The sequence below is a fragment of the Phyllobates terribilis genome, unplaced genomic scaffold (assembly GCF_046119375.1).
Source record: "Phyllobates terribilis strain yellow unplaced genomic scaffold, ASM4611937v1 Scaffold_2__4_contigs__length_985480577, whole genome shotgun sequence".
NCBI lineage: Eukaryota > Metazoa > Chordata > Amphibia > Anura > Dendrobatidae > Phyllobates > Phyllobates terribilis.
This window is the reverse complement of record NW_027362762.1, coordinates 529102787-529127913: the sequence shown is the minus strand read 5'-3', so window position 1 is coordinate 529127913 and position 25127 is coordinate 529102787. Positions and strand designations below refer to the sequence as shown.

Below are 25127 nucleotides of genomic sequence, written 5' to 3'. Positions count from 1 at the left end.
ATTGAAGACTGTTTCACATCACAGGTTATTGGCCACGACCAATCAGCTATATTGGCGCCAAATTTAAACACCGTTGTGCTGATTGGTCGTGGCCGCCGGCCGCGACCAATCAGCGATATTGGCACCAACTTTAAACACCGCTCTTCACAGAGGTCAGCGGCGATGCTGCCGAAGTACCCTGACCGGCAGCGCCGCTGACCTCCATGCGGCTACTGTCGGGAGATCAGCAGCTAGGGCCGCTGATCTCCCGACGGCCAGTGTGAAGGGAGGACCGGGGAGCGGCGCCGCCGGTCGGGATACTTCTGTTGCGAGCAGCCGGTCATCTCCTGCAGCGCCGTTCCCCTGTCCTCACTAATACAATTCGCTGATTGGTCGCGGCCGCCGACACAGGTATCACAGGTATCATTTTAATCAGTGTAACAGCACCAAACTGACAGTGTATGTAGTTTACTGAGCACAATCCTGCTGACAGGTTCACTTTAAGGCCACGTTCACACTATCAGTATTTGGTCAGTATTTTATATCAGTATTTGTAATCCAAAATCAGGAGTGGGTGATATATACAGACGTAGTGACGTGTTTCTATTATACTTTTCGTCTGATTGTTCCAAGCTGAGCTAGAAATGATCTTAAACACAAAAAAAATCAAATGGGATTACTTATTTTTCTCTTTTTTTAAAATCTACTACTTATTTTAAGAAAAATGAAAATGGATGGAAAAGGCTGAAGTCTACACAAGGCCTAACTGCAGATTTGGGAAAGGCTGGCACAAACTGCACAATGTGATCTGCAAAATACACAGGTCATATGGCCAAAAAATCTCTGTATGCCACTGCTACATTGCAATTTAATGCAAGCGACTGTAGTTGCATTGCGACTCACAAAGTATTGCAAGTAACAAGTAGCAGAAAATCCAACAGGATCCGAATTTGTGCGACTGGCTTGTGGCGGCACCTTTTGGGTCGCCTATTCACTTAAACTATGCTATGTAGTCCCAGCCTAAATGGCACATTTTTGGAGACTCTTTGCTGCTTTATACACTGCTCAGAAAAATAAAGGGAACACTTAACACAATGTAACTCCAAGTCAATAACACTTCTGTTCTACCTGTCCAGTTATGAAGCAACACTGATTGCGAATCAATTTCTCCTGCTGTTGTGCAAATGGAACAGACAACTGGTAGAAATGATAGGCAATTAGAAAGATACCCCCAATAAAGGAGTGGTTCTGCAGGTGGTGGCCACAGAACTTTTCTCTGTTCTCATCCTTTTTGGCTGTTGTTTTGGTCACTTTTTCATTTTGCCATTGCTCTCACCCCTAGAGGTACAGTAACATAAGGCGGTGTCTACAGTACAACCCACAGAAGTTGCTCAGGTAGTGCAGTTCATCCAGGATGGCACATCAGTGCGAGCTGTGGCAAGAAGAGTAGCTGTGTTTGTCAGCACCGTGTCCAGAGCATGGAGCAGCTACCAGGAGATATGGAGGGAGCTATAGGAGGGCAACAACCCAGCAGCAGGACCGTTACCTCCTCCTTTGTGCAAGAAGGAACAGGAGGAGCACTGCCAGAGCAGGAGGAGCACTGCCAGAGCCCTGCAAAATGACCTCCAGCAGGCCACAAATGTGCATGTGTCTGCACAAACAGTTAGAAACCGACTCCATGGGGGTGGTATGAGGGCCCGACGTCCACAGATGGGGGTTGTGCTCACAGCCCAACACCGTGCCGGACTCTTTGCATTTGCCACAGAACACCAGGATTGGCAAAGTCGCCACTGGCGCCCTGTGCTCTTCACAGATGAAAGCAGGTTCACACTGAGCACATGTGACAGAGTCTGGAGACGCCGTGAAGAGCGATCTGCTGCCTGCAACATCCTTCAGCATGACCAGTTTGGCAGTGGGTCAGTAATGGTGTGGGGTGGCATTTCTTTGGAGGGCCGCACAGCCCTCCATGTGCTCGCCAGAGGTAGCCTGACTGCCATTAGGTACCGAGATGAGATCCTCAGACCCCTTGTGAGGCCATATGCTGGTGCGGTTGGCCCTGGGTTCCTCCTAATGCAGGACAATGCCAGACCTCATGTGGCTGGAGTGTCTCAGCAGTTCCTGCAACATGAAGGCGTTGAAGCTATGGACTGGCCCGCCCGTTACCCAGACCTGAATCTGATTGAGCACATCTGGGACATTATGTTTCGCTCCATCCACCAACATTGCACCACAGACTGTCCAGGAGTTGGCGGATGCTTTAGTCCAGGTCTGGGAGGAGATCCCACAGGAGACCATCCGCAACCTCATCAGGAGCATGCCCAGGCGTTTGTAGGGAGGTCATACAGGCACGTGGAGGCCACACACAATACTGAGCCTCATTTTGACTTCTTTTAAGGACATTACATCAAAGTTGGATCAGCCTGTAGTGTGTTTTTCCACTTTAATTTTCGGGGTGACTCCAAATCCAGGCCTCCATTGATTAATAAATTTGATTTCCATTGATGATTTTTGTGTGATTTTATTGTCAGCACATTCAACTTTGTACAGAGCAAAGTATTCAATGAGAATATTTCATTCATTCAGATCTAGGATGTGTTATTTGAGTGTTCCCTTTATTCTTTTGAGCAGTGTAGTTTCTTACTTTGTTAGCAAGGTATGGAAATTGGCTTTGAGAAGAAGTCCTACATTTTGTATGCTTCACATTTTGGGCACAAGTAGTTTAAGCTTTTAGTAATGTCTGAGAGCGCCATTGTAGAGAAACATTTGGCATTTACTTCTGCTCCTGGTTTGTATTTACTGCATTGTAAGTGGTGATTTCTGGAGTATTCCCACTGTTGACATTTATAACATAACCCCTGGATATGTGTTTAATGACTGATCAGTTGGGGTCTTATCTGTACTGCTTCCAAAAACAGGGGTACCTGGTATTACACTATAATAATGAATGAGAAATATGCAAACAGATTGTCGCCAATTAGGTGCCAAAGAATGGACGTTTTATGGTATATCGAATGTGTATGCCATAAATATATCTATTGGGAAATCGTCTTTAATTTCTTAGTACTATGCTGCCTGTCTTTTTGTTTCTGCTAATACATCTTTATCCTTTCTTTTCTCTGCTGCCTTTCTCTATCTACTGCATTTTGTTTCTTCACCCTATCCAATCTCTACCATTCCTTATCTCATACTAATGTTCCACCCACTTGTAACTTCTTTTGTTTCCCCGGTCAATCCTCTATCCCTTTCTCATTAAATATGTGTTTTATTTATTTTTCCCCCCTTTCAATCTCCCCAATCTTTTCCCCTTCATTTATCCCTTTGTTTCTTGTTTTTTTTCTTTCCACTTTTCCCTCCTTAACATCTGTGCCCCCTTTCACTGTCTTTCTGTCTTTGGGATCACCGGTAGATCCGGATAAACAGAGAAGTGAGTATCAAGCTTGTGATCCTATTCTCCATCTCCCATGACCAGGAGCTTTATCGCCCTGGGATAACCAGTAGAGGATAAACAATCTTATATTTAGCATCTTCTCTTTCCAGAAATGTATACATTCTACTATATCATTTAATTATAAACAGCTTCCCAAAATTCTTGGAACTTCTCAGCCTACTTTCCTCTTTGGTCGCCCTCTGTCTTTTTACCTCGCCTTATTCCTTTCTTATAGCCCACTGTATATTATGTTTCTCATGTATCCTTATCCTTTCCCTTTCATATCAGTTTTCCATTTTTTTCCCTCTAAACTTGCTCTGCACATCATTTTATTCACTTTTCCATGAAAACACATGTTTCGCTGAAGGCGGTTAATCTTGCTAAGAACTCAAACTCATGGACCTTCAAGTAAGGTTTACAATCTGCATAACTTTCAATTTAGTTTCTAAGTTTTTCTACTGTTGCCTTCAGACACAAGGAGCTCTTCTTGAGAAGGTTTCTTTCTGCTTCTCATATCATTCATCATTTCCTCACTTCTACCATTCTATTCTCCAGTCTTGTTTCTGGACTGTGGTTGTCCTGTTATAGGTTGATGGCTTAAGGATTAATTGATGCACACATCATTTGTCTGTCTTCCCTAATCCTATGTCCCTTCTCCTTTTTTGTGGATAACAGTGCTTGTCAAAATGCATGATGGGAATGTTACAGTGGATATGACAAGAAATACATTTACATATATTTTTTTATTTTTGTTTGTAGGGTTATCACAGATCGAATCACTTCATTGCAACACAAGGTGAGTAAGTCAATAACTGCATCACCATGTCTTTTTCACCCAGTCATTTACTGAGAAATAAGGGAAGAAAAGTATGAGGCTTATTTATTTTTTAATGTTTTTTTAATTCAACTGAAGGTACAGTTCTTCTAGATGTTTGTGATTTTCACAACAGAAAATCCCAGTTGTGGATGGAAATACAACATTTCAGGTTTGGCGCTGATCTCCTTCGCGACGCACTGTTGATTGTTAGAGAAGTCTTCCTTGCAGACTGCACAGCACACAAGATGGCAGTTGCTGGAGAAACAATTGTCACTGAAAAGCTGTTTTTCAGTTGGAGGAGACTTGTGGATAGGTCTGATCACACTCTCCATCAGTAGACACAAGTGCTGTCCAGTCTATAAAGAGGGTGGCACTAACAAGTAGAGGAGGAGAACCTGTAATACTTATAATCGGAGAGCAACATTATGTAGTGAGAGACCATGATTCAAGCGATGTATCACTTACTGGATTGATTGCTGTAGTTTTTTATAAAATCACCATTTTTTCAGCAAGAGATTATCACTAGAGCACTACTTGGCCTTCTGCCCAGTAGTCCAACCCTGTTCGCACCACTGATTGGCAGCTTTCTGCTTATGCACAGTGCACACAGAAACCAATCAGATCAGAGATCTGCTAAATCTGCTGCAGATAAAACAGTTTTTAATCAAAGCTGCAACAAACAATAAAGTGATATATCACTGGAATTAGGGTCTGTGCCCCTACATCATGCTGCTCTCAGATGGGTAGCAATAACCTATTGACAGATTTCCTTTAATAAGTGCCCTAACACAAAAAAAGATAAATTCACAACCTCTTTAAGACAGATTTTAATTTACATCTTCTATAAATATCTCAAAAGTGCAAAAAATAACTGTGAACTACAGATGTTCATACAGCCCGTTACCATATAGCCATATATATATTCACTCCTGACTACCCAATTCTTAAAAAGGTTTTTCAAGCGATCAACGTCTGATCAGTGTGGACAAAGCTGCTATTGCGGGTCTGGGGTCTGTGAAGGTTTCTTTGTGTGTGAATCTTTGGTTTAGTAATTGGCTTGTTTTTACATATTGCAGCACCCCTTGTCTATTTTAATACTGTTGCTTATCCCCAATTAACAGTTAATTGGCAAGTTACCAAGCGTTGGACCCCTACCGGTCAAGTATTGATGGGCTGTCATAAGGATAGGCCATCAATAAACCATGAAAACCCATAATAAATTTGGTGTTAGACCTTTATTGTTACCACCCAGAATCAGATAATTCATTATTAGTTTTCATCATGCAGTCACCAATCTTTTGTAGAAAATTCTCTAATTAAATCTAATAAGCAACCTAATTATTGCATTAATATCTCTATTTAGCTTGTTTCTCAGGACAACTGGCACTAAGGACCTCACATTATTAACAATAAAAAAAATTCTACTTTTACAAGAGCTGATGTGATAATGTATTATCTTTTTATTGTAACTGGGGAGTAAATTATTAAATATTGTAGAAATATTATGCAAACGTATTATGATCAAAATTGTTTGTGACAATGATGGGCTTCTGGGAACTAAATCATTCAATGAACTGGACAGTCTTTTTTACATGCGAGATGATCATATGTCTGGATGGTTGCATGGTTTTTGTCAAATATTTTTTGTGATAAATACTGCTTTCAGTCCTATTAATTGGTGTGTCTGCAGCTTCTCGACCTTGAGTTATGTGAATGAGACTTTCAGTGCTTTGTTGTGCGTTGTTCAGAAGCTCTGGAGTGTACAAAAATCTGTGTCAAATCTCCAATTCAATACCATTTTCAGGACAATAGCGAGAGGCATTGGTTTGCTAAGAAACAGCCTTGCTCCAGGTAGAACAGGAACAAAATGCTATTGTAAAACTGACCAATTGCACCACAATAATGAAAATGATAAGTGACTTGCTTGGTTGCAAAGGCAGATCAAACCTAAACTTCTACAAATATTCACTTCCTGTGGAAATGTAGGAGCTAACCAACTTTTCTACTAAAGCATTTAATAAGTAAGCCAAAGTAAGAAAAGGTGCACTTATTTAAAATATATGGATAAAGTAAAGTAGGTTTCTTTAAAGGTAATCTGTCAGCATGTAATCTGAGGACAGCATGATGTAGCAGCTGAGACACTGAATTCAATGATGTGTCACTTTTTGGCTGTGTGCTGTTTACTTACAATGAAGGCTTTATCACTAGGAGGTAATCACTGCTGGATTACAGAAGCATGTGAGCCTTTGTCTGACCACACCCCCTCCTGTGATAAGCAGCTCACTGTCAATAGACAATGTACACAGAGAGCCTGCTGTGGGTGGGGTTAGCTTTCTCAGCTCTGCTACATATAAAAACTCTGATTGTGGCGCAACTGCTGCATCAAGTGAACTAAGTGATACATCATTGGAATTGGTCTCTTTTCCTACATTATGCTGCTCTCAGATTAAATAGCAAAAACCTGCTGACAGATTCCCTGTAAAAGCCTAACTGCACATGCCAGCTCCCAACACATCGACCATTTTGGAATCTTTGCCAGGAACCATTTCCAATTGACAAGGGGTAAATAATTTGGTTAGTGTTGATTTTTTTTCCTCGCTACCAATACAGTGGTCTTAAATTATTTACTCTTATTTCTTTCATTTGGAGACTGGCCATTATTTTGTTACTTATGTAAAGACATTTGCCGTGTTTCCTATGTATAAGTGCTGCTGGTACAGAGATAAATTATCTAGCCCAGAACTGTACATAAGGCATTGTCAGTCTCCGCTTCCTACATTTCTGTATATGTCATGGCAGGGGGTGAAGGATTTGACTTGACTTTTGAATTTTCAGGTTGTGAGTGTCATTAGACTTTCCAAAAATAAGAAGTGCAATGTAAATTGACTTTTCTTGTTATAAATTATTTTATTTTATAAAACTGGAACGCTACAGGTCCAAAGCAGGACATGATCTATGACTTCTGGAGGATGGTTTGGCAAGAACACTGTTCAAGCATAGTGATGATTACCAAACTTGTGGAAGTTGGAAGGGTAAGTACATTTATACACTAGCCACATGTGGTGGAATTATGTCTTCAGAAACAAAGGTCAATTTAACAGAAAAGTGTAGATACATTAGATAAATTATCTCATGGGTTGCTCTTCTAGAGCTTTTTTTGCATGTTCATGGTTGATTAGTATAATTAGAAACTGCTTACACATGCACGGGTGATGGAGACATGTCTAAATCCTCTATGGCAGGCACACATCCTAGGACATCCAAACCAGCTCATAGTGCACAGGTACACCATCATGACTGCCTTACTGTTGGTAAAAACAATTAGACTGTCTTACTATTGTTAAAAACATATAATAAAGAGGGTTTACATATGAACGGGAGCTGGGGAGCAAAAGAGCACAATAGAGCCTTATCCGATAGCAATAGGTATGTCAGTAGGGAGTGCTTGCTCACCTAATGGGGTTGTGTAGCCTGCAACAATTTCAAAGATTTGGTCGAACAGCTGCTGCAGAACCAGGGCTGTGGAGTTGGAGTTGTGGAGTCGGAGTCTGTGTCCATTTTGGTGGAGTCAGTCGTTATAAAATGGACCAACTCCGACTCCTAAAATATATAATAAATTGGGTACAGTAATTCAATGCTGTTTGTGGGGAATATTTTTTCATAAGAATTTGGGAAAGTTATGAAATGTCCTATAAATGTCTGTCCCATTCCTAATCTAAGGGTCTAGACTTTTAGCTGAGATGAATCTGTTCTACAGTAAATTTATCACTTAAACATGAGCCATGTATGAGGGAGTCGGAGTCGGTGTCATGGAAATTGAGGAGTCGGAGGTTTGGCTTACCGACTCCAAAGCCCTGTGCAGAACCATGGGTTGCTAAAAGTACTGTAAAGGAAATGTGTTTTTTTCTGCGCTGCTGGTGAAGTCCCTCAGGAAGGATCCAGGACACACAAGGGTTGAGGACATGCGATTTATTATCGACTTGTTTCAAAGTTATCAAACTTCTTCCTAAAGTCTGTGGTTGTATCCTGAAGAAAAAGGTTGATTACTTCGAAACTCGTCGATAATAAAAACGCATGTCTTCAACCCTTGTGTGTCCTGGATTCTTCCTGTGGGACTCCACCAGTAGCGCAGAAGAAACACTTACATTTCCAGTCACTTGTAAGCAATCACACCACTGATAGAGCAGATTGTGCCAGTGAGCTGCCTATTAGGGTCCATGCATGAATTATTTGCTCCTATTGAAATGGTTCCCTTTAATTTATGCCGTCTTTTCGTATTAGCTAGAACAGCAAGGGTTAACCCTTTTGATGGAAAAGCATATAGATCTTTGTGTAATCTTTTCCTGCTGCGGGAGACTTGCAGAACATTGATTAAGCCCAATTCTCGAATGCATAGTGTGTCTGCTCTGCAGCTATAGAGAAGTGCCATTTATTGGTAGATTATGAATTGGACTATCCTTTAGGCAAACAAAAACCAGCAAAACAGAGCAAATGTTTGATATTTCAGATGTATTTTTCTTCCTTTGTTTGTGGGGTTTGTCATAGATATGTGTTAGCTTGTTGGAAAACACAGCAGTTATTGCTGTGAACGGGATTGTTCTCTGCTAATATGATTAGTATTGTCGCTGTGTTGCTCTGACGGGTAATTAAGAACAATGTTCCTTACATCAGATCATTTTTTAAATTGTGTTTTCTCGTAAATCTCCATTAACTGTAATGATTTTGTTTGGTCTCCGCTGGTCTAATTTTCCCTTCTCATTAGCGCTCTTCCTTCAGCACCCTACCAAACAGTGCTGACGTGAACGCATTGTAATTAGTTTACCCTCTTTATCACTGTGCGTCCTACATTGCATCCATCACAGTCATGGGCTTAACCAAGAGCAGGCCCCTTCTGTTCGGTTGGATGGACTCCATGTGTCTTCTAAGCATTTTTTCCATCCCTTTTTTCACCTTTCTGAAGAAAAATATGCTGAATTCTAGGTACATTATTTTTGTTGTTACCACCCTGAGAGCAGGCTATAAATACACGTTACCCTGCAGGGATAGCACAGACATTTTGTCCGATATTCACATCTATCTATGTCAGAGTTTCACATTTATCTCCTTAGCTCCCTCAGGATATGCTGGATATATACATATATTGTTAAGATATTTTTTCTTGCATAGAAAAGGGTAATCAATACTCACAGTTGTCCTCCCATTGTTCCCCATGATATAACATTCACTTGAGTTTTGGCTTACACATTTCACATGCTGTGACATTTATCTGTGGTTTAATGGGATTTAGAGCATTAGACAAACATGACTGATTTCTTTAAAAAACAGCGCCACACTAATCTTCAGGTTGAGTGTGGTACTGCTGCTGAGCCCTATTGACTTCAATAAAGCTTAAAGGGACTGTGTAGTAAAAACAAGTCATCACCTATTCTCGGTATAGGTGATAACTTGCTGTTTGATGGGTGCCCCACCGCTGGGACCTACAGCGATCGGCAGATTAGGTAATTTTTATACCCATTACAAAATGGCGTCGTAAGTCGAAAGCCCGACCACTGCTCCATTCATTCTCTATGGGGATGTCGGAAAAAGCTGACGGAGTGAATGGAGCTGCTTTTGGAGCATGTACACGGCCGTTCCATTCTAAAGGGGATGAAAGCGCCCTGCTCTAATCACCTATCCTTTGGATAGTTGATAACTTGTATTCACTGGACAACCCCTTAAAGAAGCACTCCAGTTAATGTTTTTATTCCTTAAACTTATGCAAATATTAGTGTAGTGTCAGTGTGTTAATATACTCACTGATCATTGTCTTCTTCAGTATCCAGTGCCATTCCAATCCTCTTCTGAGTCATGTAACGGTGATTCAGACCCTTCAGATCACACAAGGCTCTATATTTTAGCCGGAAGTCTCATTTACAATGTAAGCCTATGGCGTCTCGTTCTGACTCTCCATAGCCTGACATTGTAAAAGCCACTTCTGGGTCACACACAGAGCGCAGTGTCATCCGGGAGACTGAAATGCCATCAGGTGACTCAGAAGAAGATTGGAATGAATGGCTCTGGATACTGAAGAAGACAGCGATTGGTGAGTTATTGTTATCGTGTAGTGTCGTGTCAGTGTGTTAATATACTCACTATGAGTATATTAACACACTGACACTAAACTACATGAATATGTTCATAGGTTTAAGGAGTACAAAAATGTGACTGCTTCTTTTACTACAATACCAGACACAGTCCATGGATAGATGTGGTGATGGAAGGAACCAGTCATATTGTTAATTTGCTAGTGATGAATGCTTAGGTAGGTTTTCTTTTTTTCAGGGATTCATATTTACTGTCATATAACAGTGTTCAATATAACAGAGATCAGTCATGTTGTTTTTGCTTGTGATAGTGAAGAATGAGCTAAACAAATGGGAAAAAGATATATTTAAAATATTTAAAAGATTTTTTTAACTTGATATCTGTTTTTCTTTTTAATTTCCTAAATCTCTGTTTCATCTGGGCCTATATGTGTTGTTTGCAGTGCTGACATCATGTTGACAGTGCTGCAGCTAATCAGTGTGCCCAGCTTTTCTTACTATCTCTTGCTGTCTTCTTGGGCAGAGCAGCTGAGCTCAGTGCTGCAGCCAATCAGTGAGCCCAGCTTTTCTTAGTAGCTCTTGCTGTCTTCTCGGGCAGAGCCGCTGAGCTCAGTGCTGCAGCCAATCAGTGAGCTCAACTTTTCTCTGTAGCTCTTGCTGTCTTCTTGGGCAGAGCCGCTTAGCTCAGTGCTGCAGCCAATCAGTGAGCCCAGTTATTCTCAGTAGCTCTTGCTGTCTTCTCGGGCAGAGCCGCTGAGCTCAGTGCTGCAGCCAATCAGTGAGCCCAGTTATTCTCAGTAGCTCTTGCTGTCTTCTCCGGCAGAGCCGCTGAGCTCAGTGCTGCAGCCAATCAGTGAGCCCAGCTATTCTCAGTAGCTCTTGCTGTCTTCTCGGGCAGAGCCGCTGAGCTCAGTGCTGCAGTGCTGTGAGTGTGACACCAGGAGCCGCAGCGGAGGCCCAGCGCTGGACTTGGGGAGGATGAGCAAATCACAGTTTGTTTAAAAAAAAACTGCAGCTGGGAACAAGAGTTTTACGAAAACCGGAAAGCCTCTGTAATGATATGTAATATTTCTGTATGCGTGGAACAATATGTTTTTGGAAGAGGCCGTCAATATTCCAATTTTATTGCATTTTGAGGCTTGGTATGTCTCATGTGCACCATATTATTTCTGCGCAGGTCAAATGCAGTAAGTACTGGCCAGATACTGCCGAAACATATGGAGATATCCGTATTACCTTACTTAATACAGAAACCCTATCAGAGTATACGGTTCGGACACTTGCTATGGAGCGGGTGAGTGACAACATAACTTATGTGCGCCAAGCAATTTGGAGGCTTTCTTCTGTTTCTAATGAAGTAAATCCTACCTTTTTAGCGGGGTTATACTGCCAGACATGAAGTAAAGCAGTTTCACTTCCTTTCATGGCCTGAGCACGGAGTACCCTTCCATGCTACAGGGCTACTTGCCTTTATTCGTAGAGTGAAGTCTTCCACACCGCCTGATGCTGGACCAGTGGTGGTGCATTGCAGGTCAGTAGTGCCAGGTGCCCCACTGTGGCTTTAGTCTATGTATGTCCAGTTAACCCATTGTGCATCTTCTGATAGCTCTGGAGCTGGCAGGACAGGATGCTACATTGTCTTGGATGTGATGCTGGACATGGCGGAGTGTGAAGGAGTGGTTGACATTTACAATTGTGTCAAAACACTGTGCTCTCGGCGCATCAACATGGTGCAAACTCAGGTAAAATGGCTGGAATGGGGCTGTAAAGGGGAATGCATTTCAGTGGAGAAAGTCTTTTTATGATTAACAGTCTGTGATACGTTGATGTGTTAATGTGTCTTAATGTTTCCAGGAGCAGTATGTTTTCATCCATGATGCCATCCTTGAGGCCTGCCTTTGTGGTGACACAGCTATACCGGCATGTGACTTTAGGCAAACGTACAAGGAAATGCTACAGATAGACACACAGAGCAACTCCACACACCTGAGAGATGAATTCCAGGTACTGCTGCTTGTATGTTATTGATCACTTGTATTATTCATATCTGCTGAAATGGAATTTGTCACCAGGTTTTTGCTACCCCATCTGAGAGCAGCATCATTTAGGGACAGAGACCCTGATTTCAGCAATATGTCACTTGCTGAGCTGCTTGCTGCAATTTTGAAAAAATCTCTGTTTTATCTGCTGCAGATCTAGCAGTTCTCTGAATACTGAGCTCTTTATAACCTCACCTACACCAATGATTGGCAGTTTAATGTGCATAGGCAGAAAGCTGCCAATCAGTGGTGGGGTGGGGTTATAGAGAGCTTATGAATATGGTGGACTTAGATTTACTAGTCCTCTAATGATATGCTCATGCTGATAAAACAGTGATTTTATCAAAACTATTCCAAACAGCCCAGTTAGTGACACATTGCTGTAATCAGGGTCTCTAGCTCTACATTATGCTGCTCTCAGATTAGGTGGAAAAAACCTGGTGACAGAATCCCTTTACTTTGTTCTCCTTGGTAACCACTGTGCCGTTTCTCCGCAGACATTAAATTCAGTGACAGCTCAGCTTGGTGTAGAGGAGTGCAGTGTCGCTTTGTTACCACACAACCGAGACAAGAACCGAAGTATGGATGTGCTGCCCCCTGACCGTTCTCTGCCTTTATTACTCTCTGCGCACGGAGAGGATACCAGCAATTATATTAATGCTGCCCTGACTGATGTGAGCTCCCGACCTTACACTACACGTATATGCTTTGGGTTGTGGTATTTTTCTTGTATAGGGGTTCTATTCTCAATATTCTTTTGCTTTTTTTTTTTAATTTATGGTGGGATTGATGGAAGAGCTTCATAAATTTGCACCAGAAAGGCCACTTTGATGAAATTAGACAGAAAATGAAATACGGCAGTGCTTAAACTGCAGCTTCTGAAAGTAGGAGGTCTTGAAGTCATAATAGTCATTGCTGCCTTTATTTTGTTTCCTGTGCATGGGTTGCAATACCTGCTGCTTTATTATTGGTCGTTGCATAGTATATGGCGCATTTCTCTGCAGTCAAGAACAAATTCCATGTTCGCATACAAGGATACAGATATTATTGAGCCGACCATGCCGCTGCTATCAGGCCCATATAATAGTGAAGTTCTAGATCAGACAAACCTATTTCCCATCCTCATGGGCCGTGTGAAGCCGTGTATGGCCGCCCCTCTTACCAGTCACAGCCATGTTAGCAGATAAGTGAGGAGTGGATTAGATTCTCATCTTCTTCAACACATCACAATTTCTCACCAAACATCTCTCTGTCCTGAAATAGCACAATGTGATATCATGCTACCTCCAGCAGGGGGCAGATTATAACTTTTCGCCCTTCTCCATTATAGACTCTTTTTAAGAGTTTACGTTGCTTTTGACAAAAAGATGGACTTTTTTTTAGAGAAATGACCATAATAATTTCTAATTGTATTTTTCTGTTTTTCAGAGTTACAAAAGAGGTTCCCATGTTATTGTCACCGTCCACCCACTGCAGAACACAATTACTGATTTCTGGAGGCTGGTATATGACTATGGCTGCAGTAGCATTGTCATGTTGAATCAGTTAAACCAGTCTAACTCTGCCTGGGTAAGAAAAATGCAATCTAGTTTACCAATGGTCTTATATGTATGTGGTAGAGCTGGATGTGTAACCATGTATCTAAATCACTGTGCACTGCCTATGACGCCTATGACACGTGGCCCGATTCATCAATTTCTGCACCCCAGTCTTAATAAAGGCAGCGCTACAGTAAGATGCTCCAAATTCACTTAGCTGCATATGCCTGTTAATGAATTTAGCTCATTTTTTCACTGTCACGCACCACAGCCAGAAATGTTAGTTCAGTCAGTGACTGGAGTACATTTCTGGCGTCATTTACACCAGTGTAGTGGTATAAATTATGAAGAATTACATAGACTTGCTTAGTCCTGCCCCGTCCCGTCCACTCACTTTTCTTATTGGCATAAAAATGACTAAAGTTGCACGTTGCAAAATTTTGCGACATTTCAAGGTGGGAAAAACACCTTGATGAATGGGGCCCTTGATAAGAAAGGTGCAAATGAAAAGATGAATTTTGTGCATAATAAAAAAGGCACAAAAACTGAACATAAAACAGGCACAAATGCAATAATGAATCGGGCCCCTTGTGTCTAGTGATTATTTGGCCCACGCAGCACTTCTGTCTGGACCAGAAGTAACATTGAGACTCTCGTAGACTTACATTGAAAAAGCAAGTGAAGGTCTGCTGTATGCACCAGCTAGTCAGAGCTGTGGTCATATGGTGCAGAGAAGGACCGGGGCTGCGTTATGCAGGAGACGTCATTGATGGTTCACTGCACATATTATTGAAGGCTAAAGGAGTTCATTTAATAAAACAACAAAATGGAGTGATCCTTCAGAGCAAATTCTACCTTGATTTATTCGGAATAAGGTACTTTGTGTTTGGAAACATGTATGTGTATGTTGTTTATTTAACGAGAATCTGTCAGCAAGTTTTTGCCACCGGATCTGAGAGCAGCATGATGTAGGGTCAAAGACCATAATTCCAGCAATGTATCACTTACAGGGCTGCTTGCCGCAGTTTTGATAAAGTCACCATTTTATCTGTTACAGATCTACCAGTGCTTTGAATGCTGAACTTTATACAACAATGCCCACACCACTGATTGGCATCTTTCTGTATTCACTGTGCATAGGCAGAAAGCTGTCCATCACTGGTGGGGGCAGGGTTACACAGAGCTCATGAATATGGAGGTCTACATGGCAGCAGGTTCACAAGTCCTTTAATGATAATCTCCTGATGATAAAATATTGATTTTATCAAAGCTGCAATAAGCAGCCTAGTAAGTGACACATTGCTGATATCAGGGTCTCTGCTCCTACACTGTGCTGCTCTCAGATAAGATGGCAAAAAACAATTCTCCCAACACTTATACTGTAGTAAATATTTTCATACCCCATAGAACAACACTTCTGACCCATTTTTAGTTTGAATTCTGCACTGTAATGTTCCTCTTTTGTTCTTTCTCAATTGTTTTGAATTGATTGACAACTGGATGTTACCATTCCATTTGTCAATCGGGCGTGTCCTTATAGGGCCTGACATTGTCAGCACTTATTGGATATTGTCAGAGTTTGGACACAACCCCAAATGGTAACACTCAGTTTTTTCATACACTTCTAGGAGGAATAAAAGAGGATTCAGGTAACTTGAAGTTCTAATAAATCATGGGACAAAATAGTTTTTCTTAAATGGGGAATTGAATTATTTAATGAAACAGACATACCAGGAGAAGTGACAGGTTTCTTTGTCTTTTGTTCACACGTACTAATCACATCACTCACATTTTCTCTTTGTGCCAGCATTGCCTGTCCCAGCGAGCATCAAGGCAAAATTAATGTGGCCCATACCATTTTCATATAGACACAATGAGAATATATGATTGTTTTTGAAATGTTGGACCAGATAGTAGTAGCTATAGCAGTCTGTAAGTTTACGGTTTACATTATAAACCTTGACTTTTCAATGAGAATTGTGTATATTTTATGATAATCCATTTGTAATTAAAAAATGATATCTGCAGAATTGTCATCACCAGCCACTGACATGGCACTACACACATTTGTGAATGAAGAAGAATTTAAAGTTCTTCACTTATGAGATTCTCTGCTTTATATCTTAAAAACTAGCCCTGTTTACAATACTGGCCAGACAATGGTATATCTAGATATGGACCAATGGAAGTTCAATTTGTGTCTGGGTCTGTGGATGAAGATGTAGTGACCCGTCTCTTCCGAGTACAAAACATCACAAGGGTGAGTTACCCAACACATCTACAAATCTCAGTAAAGGGCAGGTTTCTTTACCGTCAGTGCTGAGATTGTAACATATACATATATATATACATTGTGGCTTACAAAAGTATTCACCCCTCTTGGCATTTTTCGTGTTTTGATCCCTCACCACCTGGAATTTTACTGTCTTTTTGAGGGTAAAGAACATGGCTACAACTGTGAACATTTGGGTTTCTTTTTATTCTGAAGAAAATAACAAATAGGACAAAATAACTGAAAACTTCCGTGTGCATAACTATTTACCCCCTAAAGTCAGTACTTTGTAGAGCCTCCTTTTGCGGCAATTACAGCTGCAAGTCGCTTTAGATAAGTCTCTGAGCTTTCCACATCTTGCCACTGGGATTTTTGCCTATCCTTCAAGGCAAAACTGCTCCAACTTCTTCAAGTTAGATGGTTTCCTCTGGTGAACAGCAATCTTCAAGTCTGACCACAGATTATCGATTGGATTAAGGTTTGGGCTTTGACTTAACTCCAAAACATTTACACATTTCCCCTTAAACCACTCGAGTGTTGCTTTAGCAGTATGCTTTTGGTCATTGTCTTGTTGGAAGGTGAACCTCAATCCCAGTTTCAAATCACTGACAGACTGAAACAGGTTTTGCTCAAGAATATCCATCTTCCCATTGGCTTGGACCATTTTCCCTGTCCCTGCTGCTGAAAAATATCCCCACAGCATGATGCTGCCATCTCCATGTTTCGCTGTGGAGATGGTGTTCTTGGGAGGTTGAGCTGTGTTGGCTTGGCGCCAGACATAGCATTTACCTTGGTGGTTAAAAAGTTCAACTTTGGTCTCATCTGACCACTGCACCTTCCTCCATACATTTGGGAAGTCTCCCACAGGTCTTTTGGCAAACTCAAAACGAGCCTTACAATTTTTGTGTGTAAGTAAAGGCTTTTTTCTGCACACTCTGCAGCTCCTTCAGGGTTAGCCTTGAACTCTGTGCTGCCTTTCTCATTAATGCCCTTCTTGCCCAGGCTAAGGCTGGGTGCCCACGTAGCGTTTTTCAAGCGTTTATGCTGCGGAATTTCCGCAGTGTAAACGCTTGTTAAACGCTAGGTAATCTGCACCCCATGGTCCCCAAGGGGATTCCGCATGTTCTATGCACATGCTGCGGATTTTTCCGCAGCGTTTATGCTGCGCACAAAAATCCGCAGCATGTAATTTAATTTTGCGGTAGCGCAGCGGAACTCCCGCCATTGACTTGCATTGAAACGCATAGAAACCGCGACTGTACATTTCTCAAGCGGCTTCTATGCTTTTCTATGTGCGGATGGTACCCAGTTCTGGAGGAGAGGAGACTCTCATCCAGACCTGGGTACCATTGTACCTGTAAAAAAAGAATAAAATAACAAATAAAGTTTATATTCACTTGTCCGGCGTCTTCTCTCTGAATGCCGGCATCGCTTGAGGACCTGCGGTGACGTCACAGTCATGTGACCGCAGGCCCTTCACCGCTCTGTCTCACGAGATGCCGGCAGCCGGGAACCAGACAGGAACGAGCGCTGCAGCCACGCCGGGGCCTCGGGGGTGAGTATAGCTTTATTTGTTTTAATTTTTACGGTTCACACTGTATAAATCCATTCTGTTTCCATGGATTTATACAGTGTGGCCTAGTTGTCAAGCACTTTCCAAGTGATGCTATCGCCTGGAAAGCGCTTGTCAATCTGCATGTGGATCCGCATGTGAATCCGCATGTATTCTGCAGGAAAAACGCATGCACAATCTGCATGCGTTTTTTTCTGCCAGGGAGATGCAGAAATGCTGCAGAAATTTTCTGCTTCATTTCTGCATCGTGGGCACATAGCCTAAGAGTTTTAGTCGAGGCCCTCTCTTGGCAGGTTTGTTGTGGTACCATTTTTTTTCAATTTGATGATAATGGATTTGATGGTGCTCCAGGTGATCATCAGAGATTGGGATGTTTTTTTTAGAAACCAACCCTGACTTGTACTTTTCAACAACTTTGTCCCTGACTTGTTTGGAGATTTCTTGGTCTTAATGTTGTTTGGTTAGTGGTGGCTTTTGCTTAATGGTGTTGCAGCCTCTGTGGCCTTTCAGAAACGGTGTGTATATACTGACAGACCATGTGACACTTGGATTACACACAGGTGGACTTCCTTTCACTTAGCATGTGACTTATGAAGGTAATTGCTTGCACCAGAAATTTTTAGGCGCTTCATAGCAAAAGGGGTGAATACATATGCACATGCCAATTTTTAGTTATTTTAACCTATAAATTAAATTTATGCCTATATTTTTCTCACTTCACTTCACCAACACAGGTTGTAACAAAATAGGTAAAAAGCCAAGGGGGTGATTACTTTCTCAAGCTACTGTATATACATACATATACTGTGTATTAAAGCATTCTGTGTATGATAACTTCTCTAAACTATGTACAAAGATTAATTTCTGTTAATTGCAGGGTTCATAAAGCTAAACTTGTTTATGAAAGTAGCTCAGTTGATTGAAAAATTAACAAGTTTTCAATTTATGTACTTTTTTTGTCTGCTGAAATTCACTTTACTGTAGCAGTCAGGTTCTGTTCACACTTGTGTTTTGGCTCTCATTTACAGTGGGTACGGAAAGTATTCAGACCCCTTTAAATTTTTCACTTTGTTTCATTGCAGCCATTTGGTAAATTCTAAAAAGTTATTTTTTTTCTCATTAAAGTACACTCTGCACCCCATCTTGACTGAAAAAAAACAGAAATGTAGAAATTTTTGCAAATGTATTAAAAAAGAAAAACTGAAATATCACATGGTCATAAGTATTCAGACCCTTTGCTCAGACAATCATATTGTGCAAACACTTGGATTGTGCAAACTGTTGCTACAGACTAAAGGCAGCAAAAACATGAAGGAAAACATGTAAACCAGGCGTTAAGAAACATATACTAACCAGAATATGTGTTAAACCTTAATTCCTTAAAGTACTTTGACTGTGACAGCTTTACATCCCCTGGCATTCTCTTAAGCAGCTTTCAGACATGATGGTCAGTCTATCTGGAAAATTTCTAAAAGCCTAAAGGGAACCTCAAGCGCAGTCATGAAAACCATCAGTCGCCATGATGAAACTGGCTTTCATGAGGATTGCTGCACGAAAGAAAGTCCAAGAATTACTTCTGCTGCAGAGGATAAGTCTATCAGAGTTACCGGCCTCAGAAAACACAAATTGATAAATGATGCGAAGACATGAAGTAGCATACACATCTCAACATTAACTGTCCAGAGAAAACTGCAAAGTGTCAGTGTTCAATATTGAATTGCTGCAAAGAAGCCACTACTGAGGACCACAAGCAAGAAGAGACTTGTCTTTATAAGAGGAAGAAAAGTTAGTGGATAATTTTTATATTTGTGGTACCCATCATGAAGCATAGAGGGGATGTGTGATGGTTTGGGAGTGCTTTGCTGGTGAAATCATTGATAATTTAATTAAAATTAAAAGCACACTTACCCAGCATGGCTACCACAGAATCCTGCCACAAAATGCCACGCTATGTGGTTTGCATGTGATGGGATCATCATTACTGTTGCAACAGATCAATGACCCAAAATGCACCCCAAGACTAGTCAAGGATTATATAACCAAGAAGTCAATGTACCTAAAAGAATTGATGCTGTTTTGAAGTCAAGGTGTGGTCACACCAGATATTGATTTTATTATTCATTCAATTTGCATTTTGTTTATTTATTATAAATTATTACTACTTCTATTTTGGAAAGCATTTTTTACTTTGCAGCATTGTTCCACACCTGCCTAAAACTTTTGCACAGTACTGTATATATCCATTCAGATTACTCTGTTGGGCAGTATTTTGGAGTGGGACTTTATGAGAGTATTATCCTTTCAATATCCTTTCAAGATAAATAACACTATATTAGACAGTTTCTTGTTGTCTGGCAGGTCATGCTTTGAGGGTCTGTACAACAGCAGAGGTGAGGGCTTCTTTGCTTCGAGCTTCATTAGGAAGATTATTTGCTTCAGTGTGCACACAACAGTCATAACCTGGATGTTTGCATCATGCCCTGTATTATAAGTAAAGCATAATATACTTATTGTACATTACAGAGCAAAGTAACATTAAGGAGAAATAGTGGCATATACTGTATACATTTTATCACACTAGGATAGTGTCCTAATAAGATAGTGTCTTAAACACTTAAACCATTCAATTTCACACTTCTGATTGACTGTTCCAGAAAATGTTTGTATAGCGCTAATGTGAAATTTGCATGCAGTCAGTGTAGTTGTTACTTCAAATTTTCTCTGCATTTATCTGCCTTCTTGGCTGTTTGACATGTAAGTTCGATTTGTACATTGATTTTCTTTAGGCCGTGTCTGATTATTTTTTTTGATACGTCGTCTTTGAAAGTCAGCTGTGGTAGGAGCTTAATTATCACTTGTGGTGCAGACTTTGAGGATCTCATTCATTAGGTGATCATTTTGCTTAGAACTGGGATAAAATATATTGAGATGCTAAAAGGTGGATGAATGTAAAAAGATTTAGGTTTATGACATTGCAAAGTCCATTCGGGATAAATGGGTAATCATCACAGATACATTTTATACAAAGGATTATTTAGCAAATATTTCACATTACTGTAAAGTGCACAAGAGCATCTTCTCACAGTGACATGTTAAATGGCGGCATCAACAGGCATTTGCAACTTGCATTCTCCATGCTAGGGTGGAAACATTGCAAATTTAAAGTGGCATTGGTATCCAAAATTTAGGTATTAGAGATTTCATTGAAGGGATTTTCCCACAAACAAAAGTTAATTTTAATCAATAGATCTTGGAATAATAATAACTTCCACCATTGGATGTGTTAAAAAAATATTCCTGTGCTGAGATAATCTTATAAATGTGCCCCTGCTGTGTACTGTGTAATGGCTGTGTCTGACTGTACAGGAACATGGTCTGATCATATCACAATTTTTTTTTCTTTCTCCACTGCATTGTAGAGATGTGGACTTTTGAAGATGAGGGAACTTCAGTCAAGAGGTTGATGCTGCCCAATCATTAGATGACAGCATCCTTAGAGGGGAGTACAAGCAAATGCCCACAGAGAATGTCAAAATATTCTCTCAGTATGACCTAGTGAGTGTATAAGTCTCACATTTGACTACACTGAGAACCCCTCACACCCATTGCTTCCTATCACTACAGTGCCGTGAGAGGAGGAGAGCTGCAGTGTGGGAGCGTTAGAGCAGTGAAGATCACCGTGGGGGCATTATTTGTCACATACAACACTCTGGACCTACTACAGGGGTCGGAGCATACCAGCAGTCTACTTATTTCCCAATAGTAGTAGGTCCAGAGTGTTGCATATGACAAACACCACTCCCATGATGATCTTCGCTACTCTGGCGTTTCCACACTGCAGTTATCTTCCTCTCCCGGGGCTGTGAAGTGATGGGAGTGAGGAGTCCTCAGCATGGTAACGTGGGACACATATAAACTCACCAGATCACGCTGAAAAAGTCTGGTTTGATATTTTTTGTGGGCGTTTGCTTTTTTTTTTTCTTTGAATGATACTGTCTTCTCTTGATTGGGCAGCATCATAGAAGGTGAAAAGTAAATGTCTCCACAGAAGAATCTCTGTTAAAGCTCTCTTGGTTGAATGGAAAATTTGTATGTTGGGCGCCCTAAATTTCAAAAGCCCGTATCTCCGTAATGCGGTGGGGAGAGAAAAAAAGATGTTAATCAGCCCATCTGCACCGTTTTAGTGATATATACAGTCTAAAATAAAACATATTATGAAAGATCCTCTTTAAGTGGGGTTTTACAGAGTAAGAAAAAAATGATACTCTTGTCTATGTGCGATTTCTGGTATTGCTGCTCATTCCTATTAAAGTACTGTAAGTCGTTTGAGCTGTAATATTCATTACAACCCAAGGAAAAGAGTGGCATTGTTTAAGATACAGTTTTTAAAATAAAGAATATGCGTTGACATTTGAATGTAGCGGCAGGCCGTAGAATGTGAGTGAGGAAACATGAAGAAAGGCAGTGCCTTGCAAATATCTGATTGAAGAATTAGTTATACATGTCTCTTTCTAAAGTTAATAAAAATCAGATATCTATGTGATTAATAAGTTTTCCTGCTTCTCATAGTATGCTGGTTTCATACATCCGACAATCACAGTCTGAGTAAGGAGTGCGATGTCTAAACCGGTCTCAGTCTACCAACAGAAGAACCAAATGGTGCATATAAGTGTCATAAAATATAACTTTTATTAAAGTTACAATTACATAATAAGAACAGGAATAAAGAATAAAACAGGGAAAACCTCAATGGAGGACCACATGAATAAATACATATGCTATAGACTTATATATAGCTAAATAGTTAGCCTTCCCAGAGCAAAGTGCTGATGAAATAGCTATGTATTCTACCAGGGCAGGACAAGACTATCCCAAATGAAATATGTAGAGCATGCAGGTGTATATACGTAGAGACCCTCTTTAAGATAGCAAGTGAATACAAAAGTAAAATTACCCGTGTATGGTCCGTACATCGGGGACCATAGTCACATTGTGAATGTCGTTTGTGTGAAACCAGTCTTACAATAAAAAGCACAGGTATAGTAAGATCCAGCAGCAGCTGATCTGCTTATTGATGGCTTCGGAAATGCAACTAGTGGGATTTTATATATATATATATATATATATATATATATATATATATATATATATATATATATACATTGAAAATTACTGATGTATATTTTAAACCATAAAAAAAAAATAAAGATGACAAATAGAGTTCACGTTTACTGATTGTATAGTCTATGTTCATAAAAACAAGCATGTCACTTGAAAGACTTAGGCTTGTCAGAAACTGGGTAGGTTGGAGATTCTTAGAAATGCCCACCTAGAGATCCAATGCTTCATGGTCCCACCTCGATTTCTGTACTGCTTGCTCAACACAGTCAGATGACTAAGGCGACCTGCCAGGCTATAGCATCCAGTGATTGGCTGCAATCACTCATATGTCTGCTTTGGGACATGACCGCGGTAGCCGGAAGTACACAGCTGTTTTCAAAATAATTTTGCTTGGCTGTACAATCCCTTTAAGAATGATATCTTGTCTGTTTTGTTAAGCTATCGCTCTTGTAGATGGTGTCAAGTAAATGGGATCAGTTACAAACTGGTTCCTAAATGTGTAATCTGTAACGTAAGATTTGCTTTTGAGTCACATTCATATTGTTGCTGTAGTGAGACTCAGTTATAATTTTAGTATGCTTGCTGTAGGATGAACATCTCCTGGTCAAACATTTCCAGTATCTACGATGGTCTCCTTACAGAGATACTCCAGACACCAAAAGGTCCTTCTTACAGCTCCTTTCCTTGGTGGAACAGTGGCAGGAGCAGAACAGAGAACATAGGACCCTTGTGCACTGTCTGTAAGCATCCACATATTGAAGCATTTTCTGTAGCCCATGAAGGCATACGTCTTTTCATGTTTATGACATTTTTTTCTGTACTTTTTACAGGAATGGTGGAGGTCGTAGTGGGACTTTTTGTGCTTGTGCAATGTTATGTGAAATGACACGATGTCACCATGTGGTTGATGTTTTCTATGCTGTTAAAAGTTTGCGGAATATTAAGCCAAATATGGTGGAAACACTGGTAAGGCTGCACGAGCTACTAAGTTACAAGTATATACTAAATTGCAGATTTTAGCCCTTTTATGTATTTGGTGCCTCTAACAAAATTAGTACTCATGTGATCCGTTCTTTGTCTTCACAGGACCAATACCGATTTTGCTATGAAATTGCCCTGGAATACCTAGAACTTCATGATGCCAGATAGCATTCATCAAGATAGTAATTTGGGAACCAACCCCACTGCCTGTACCCTGTGAAAAGACATGTGCCAATCTGATGCATTAATATATTGTGGCCAGATGACTTCAGTCATCTCTCCTAATCCAGTGTAAAAGGGCATCTCCCTGCTGTGTCATCATGAAGAGGAAGATACACCATCCAATGCCTGTACATTATTTAGAGCTGTATATATGAGTGCGATCATGGCAAGCCAATAAGGATAAGTGCACACTGAAAAAGAAACAAGTCACTATCCACATGCAGATTTTCTATGAATTTCACAGCGGATTTTCCACCTTAATTTTTGAAATGGGTAAAATTTACAGTGAAACTCTAAAACAGGAATTTACAGGCACCGCAGATCACTTTTATTTTTGCAGCATGTGCCCGGACCTGAAATCGCTGCGGATTTACTGTGCACAAATCTAAACAGTGCATCCATGGCATTTGCCTGATGTGCGCATTTACCTTCAAATTCCAGCCCACACCATATTTTACTTGTAAGATACATTCATATAAAATTTGCATATGCAAATCAATGCAAGTATTCAAGAGATTTCTCATTGATATTTTAGGGACGGCTGAGCTGTATATAAGGGATCTTCAACTTTCATCTCTTAATGTGTGACCCCTGTACTAGGAGGGGAGAGAGTAATGGGGTAAACTGCATCAATGAAAGGCAGGCAAAGTAATGTGTCTCTATATGTGTAATGGATTGTCTCTATGTGAGCCTCTATGCCACAGTATCATGATCACTATTTGTATATAATGGAAAAGGATGTACTAACCCCACAAGTAATGAAGGGGTTTTTAATGCTTTATTGTACTCAAATAAACTGCTTGTTTTTATTAGTTCTGTCTTCTGAAAATTGGATGAGTTCTTGAATGCTTAGACATTAGGGTGGTATTCCTCCAGTGTGAGTGAATGTGCAGATGTCATCTCGGTGCTGATTTAAGACTTCAGGCACTAATGTTTTTACATTACTAGGAGGTGAGAGGTATGAGTGCTTTTTTTCATTGTATTAAAGCGTGTTAGGCATTTCTCCCTCGTGACACAGTTTATTAGGAAGAGATGAAGAATTGATGTCTGTGTATTAGGCAGAGATGACAAGTGT

The 25127-nt window shown here is 40.6% G+C and overlaps 1 protein-coding gene across 6 annotated transcripts in view; it reads left to right on the top strand.

The window, feature by feature from the left end:
• The window catches only part of PTPRU (protein tyrosine phosphatase receptor type U), a 157126-nt gene extending 132262 nt beyond the window's left edge, over positions 1-24864 (top strand). For 3 of the 6 annotated variants that reach the window (XM_073666031.1, XM_073666022.1, XM_073666021.1), the window contains 13 exons: positions 3386-3403; positions 4166-4202; positions 7158-7255; positions 11484-11600; positions 11683-11837; positions 11913-12048; positions 12161-12310; positions 12843-13019; positions 13774-13914; positions 16018-16143; positions 23438-23589; positions 23680-23815; positions 23936-24864. In XM_073666031.1, the coding sequence (XP_073522132.1) occupies positions 3386-3403; positions 4166-4202; positions 7158-7255; positions 11484-11600; positions 11683-11837; positions 11913-12048; positions 12161-12310; positions 12843-13019; positions 13774-13914; positions 16018-16143; positions 23438-23589; positions 23680-23815; positions 23936-23998 (1506 nt within the window). In that variant the 3' untranslated portion in view covers positions 23999-24864. The remainder of the gene's footprint in view (positions 1-3385; positions 3404-4165; positions 4203-7157; positions 7256-11483; positions 11601-11682; positions 11838-11912; positions 12049-12160; positions 12311-12842; positions 13020-13773; positions 13915-16017; positions 16144-23437; positions 23590-23679; positions 23816-23935) is intronic. The other 3 variants (XM_073666048.1, XM_073666040.1, XM_073666023.1) reach the window with 1 other exon arrangement.
• The last annotated feature ends 263 nt before the right edge of the window (positions 24865-25127 follow it).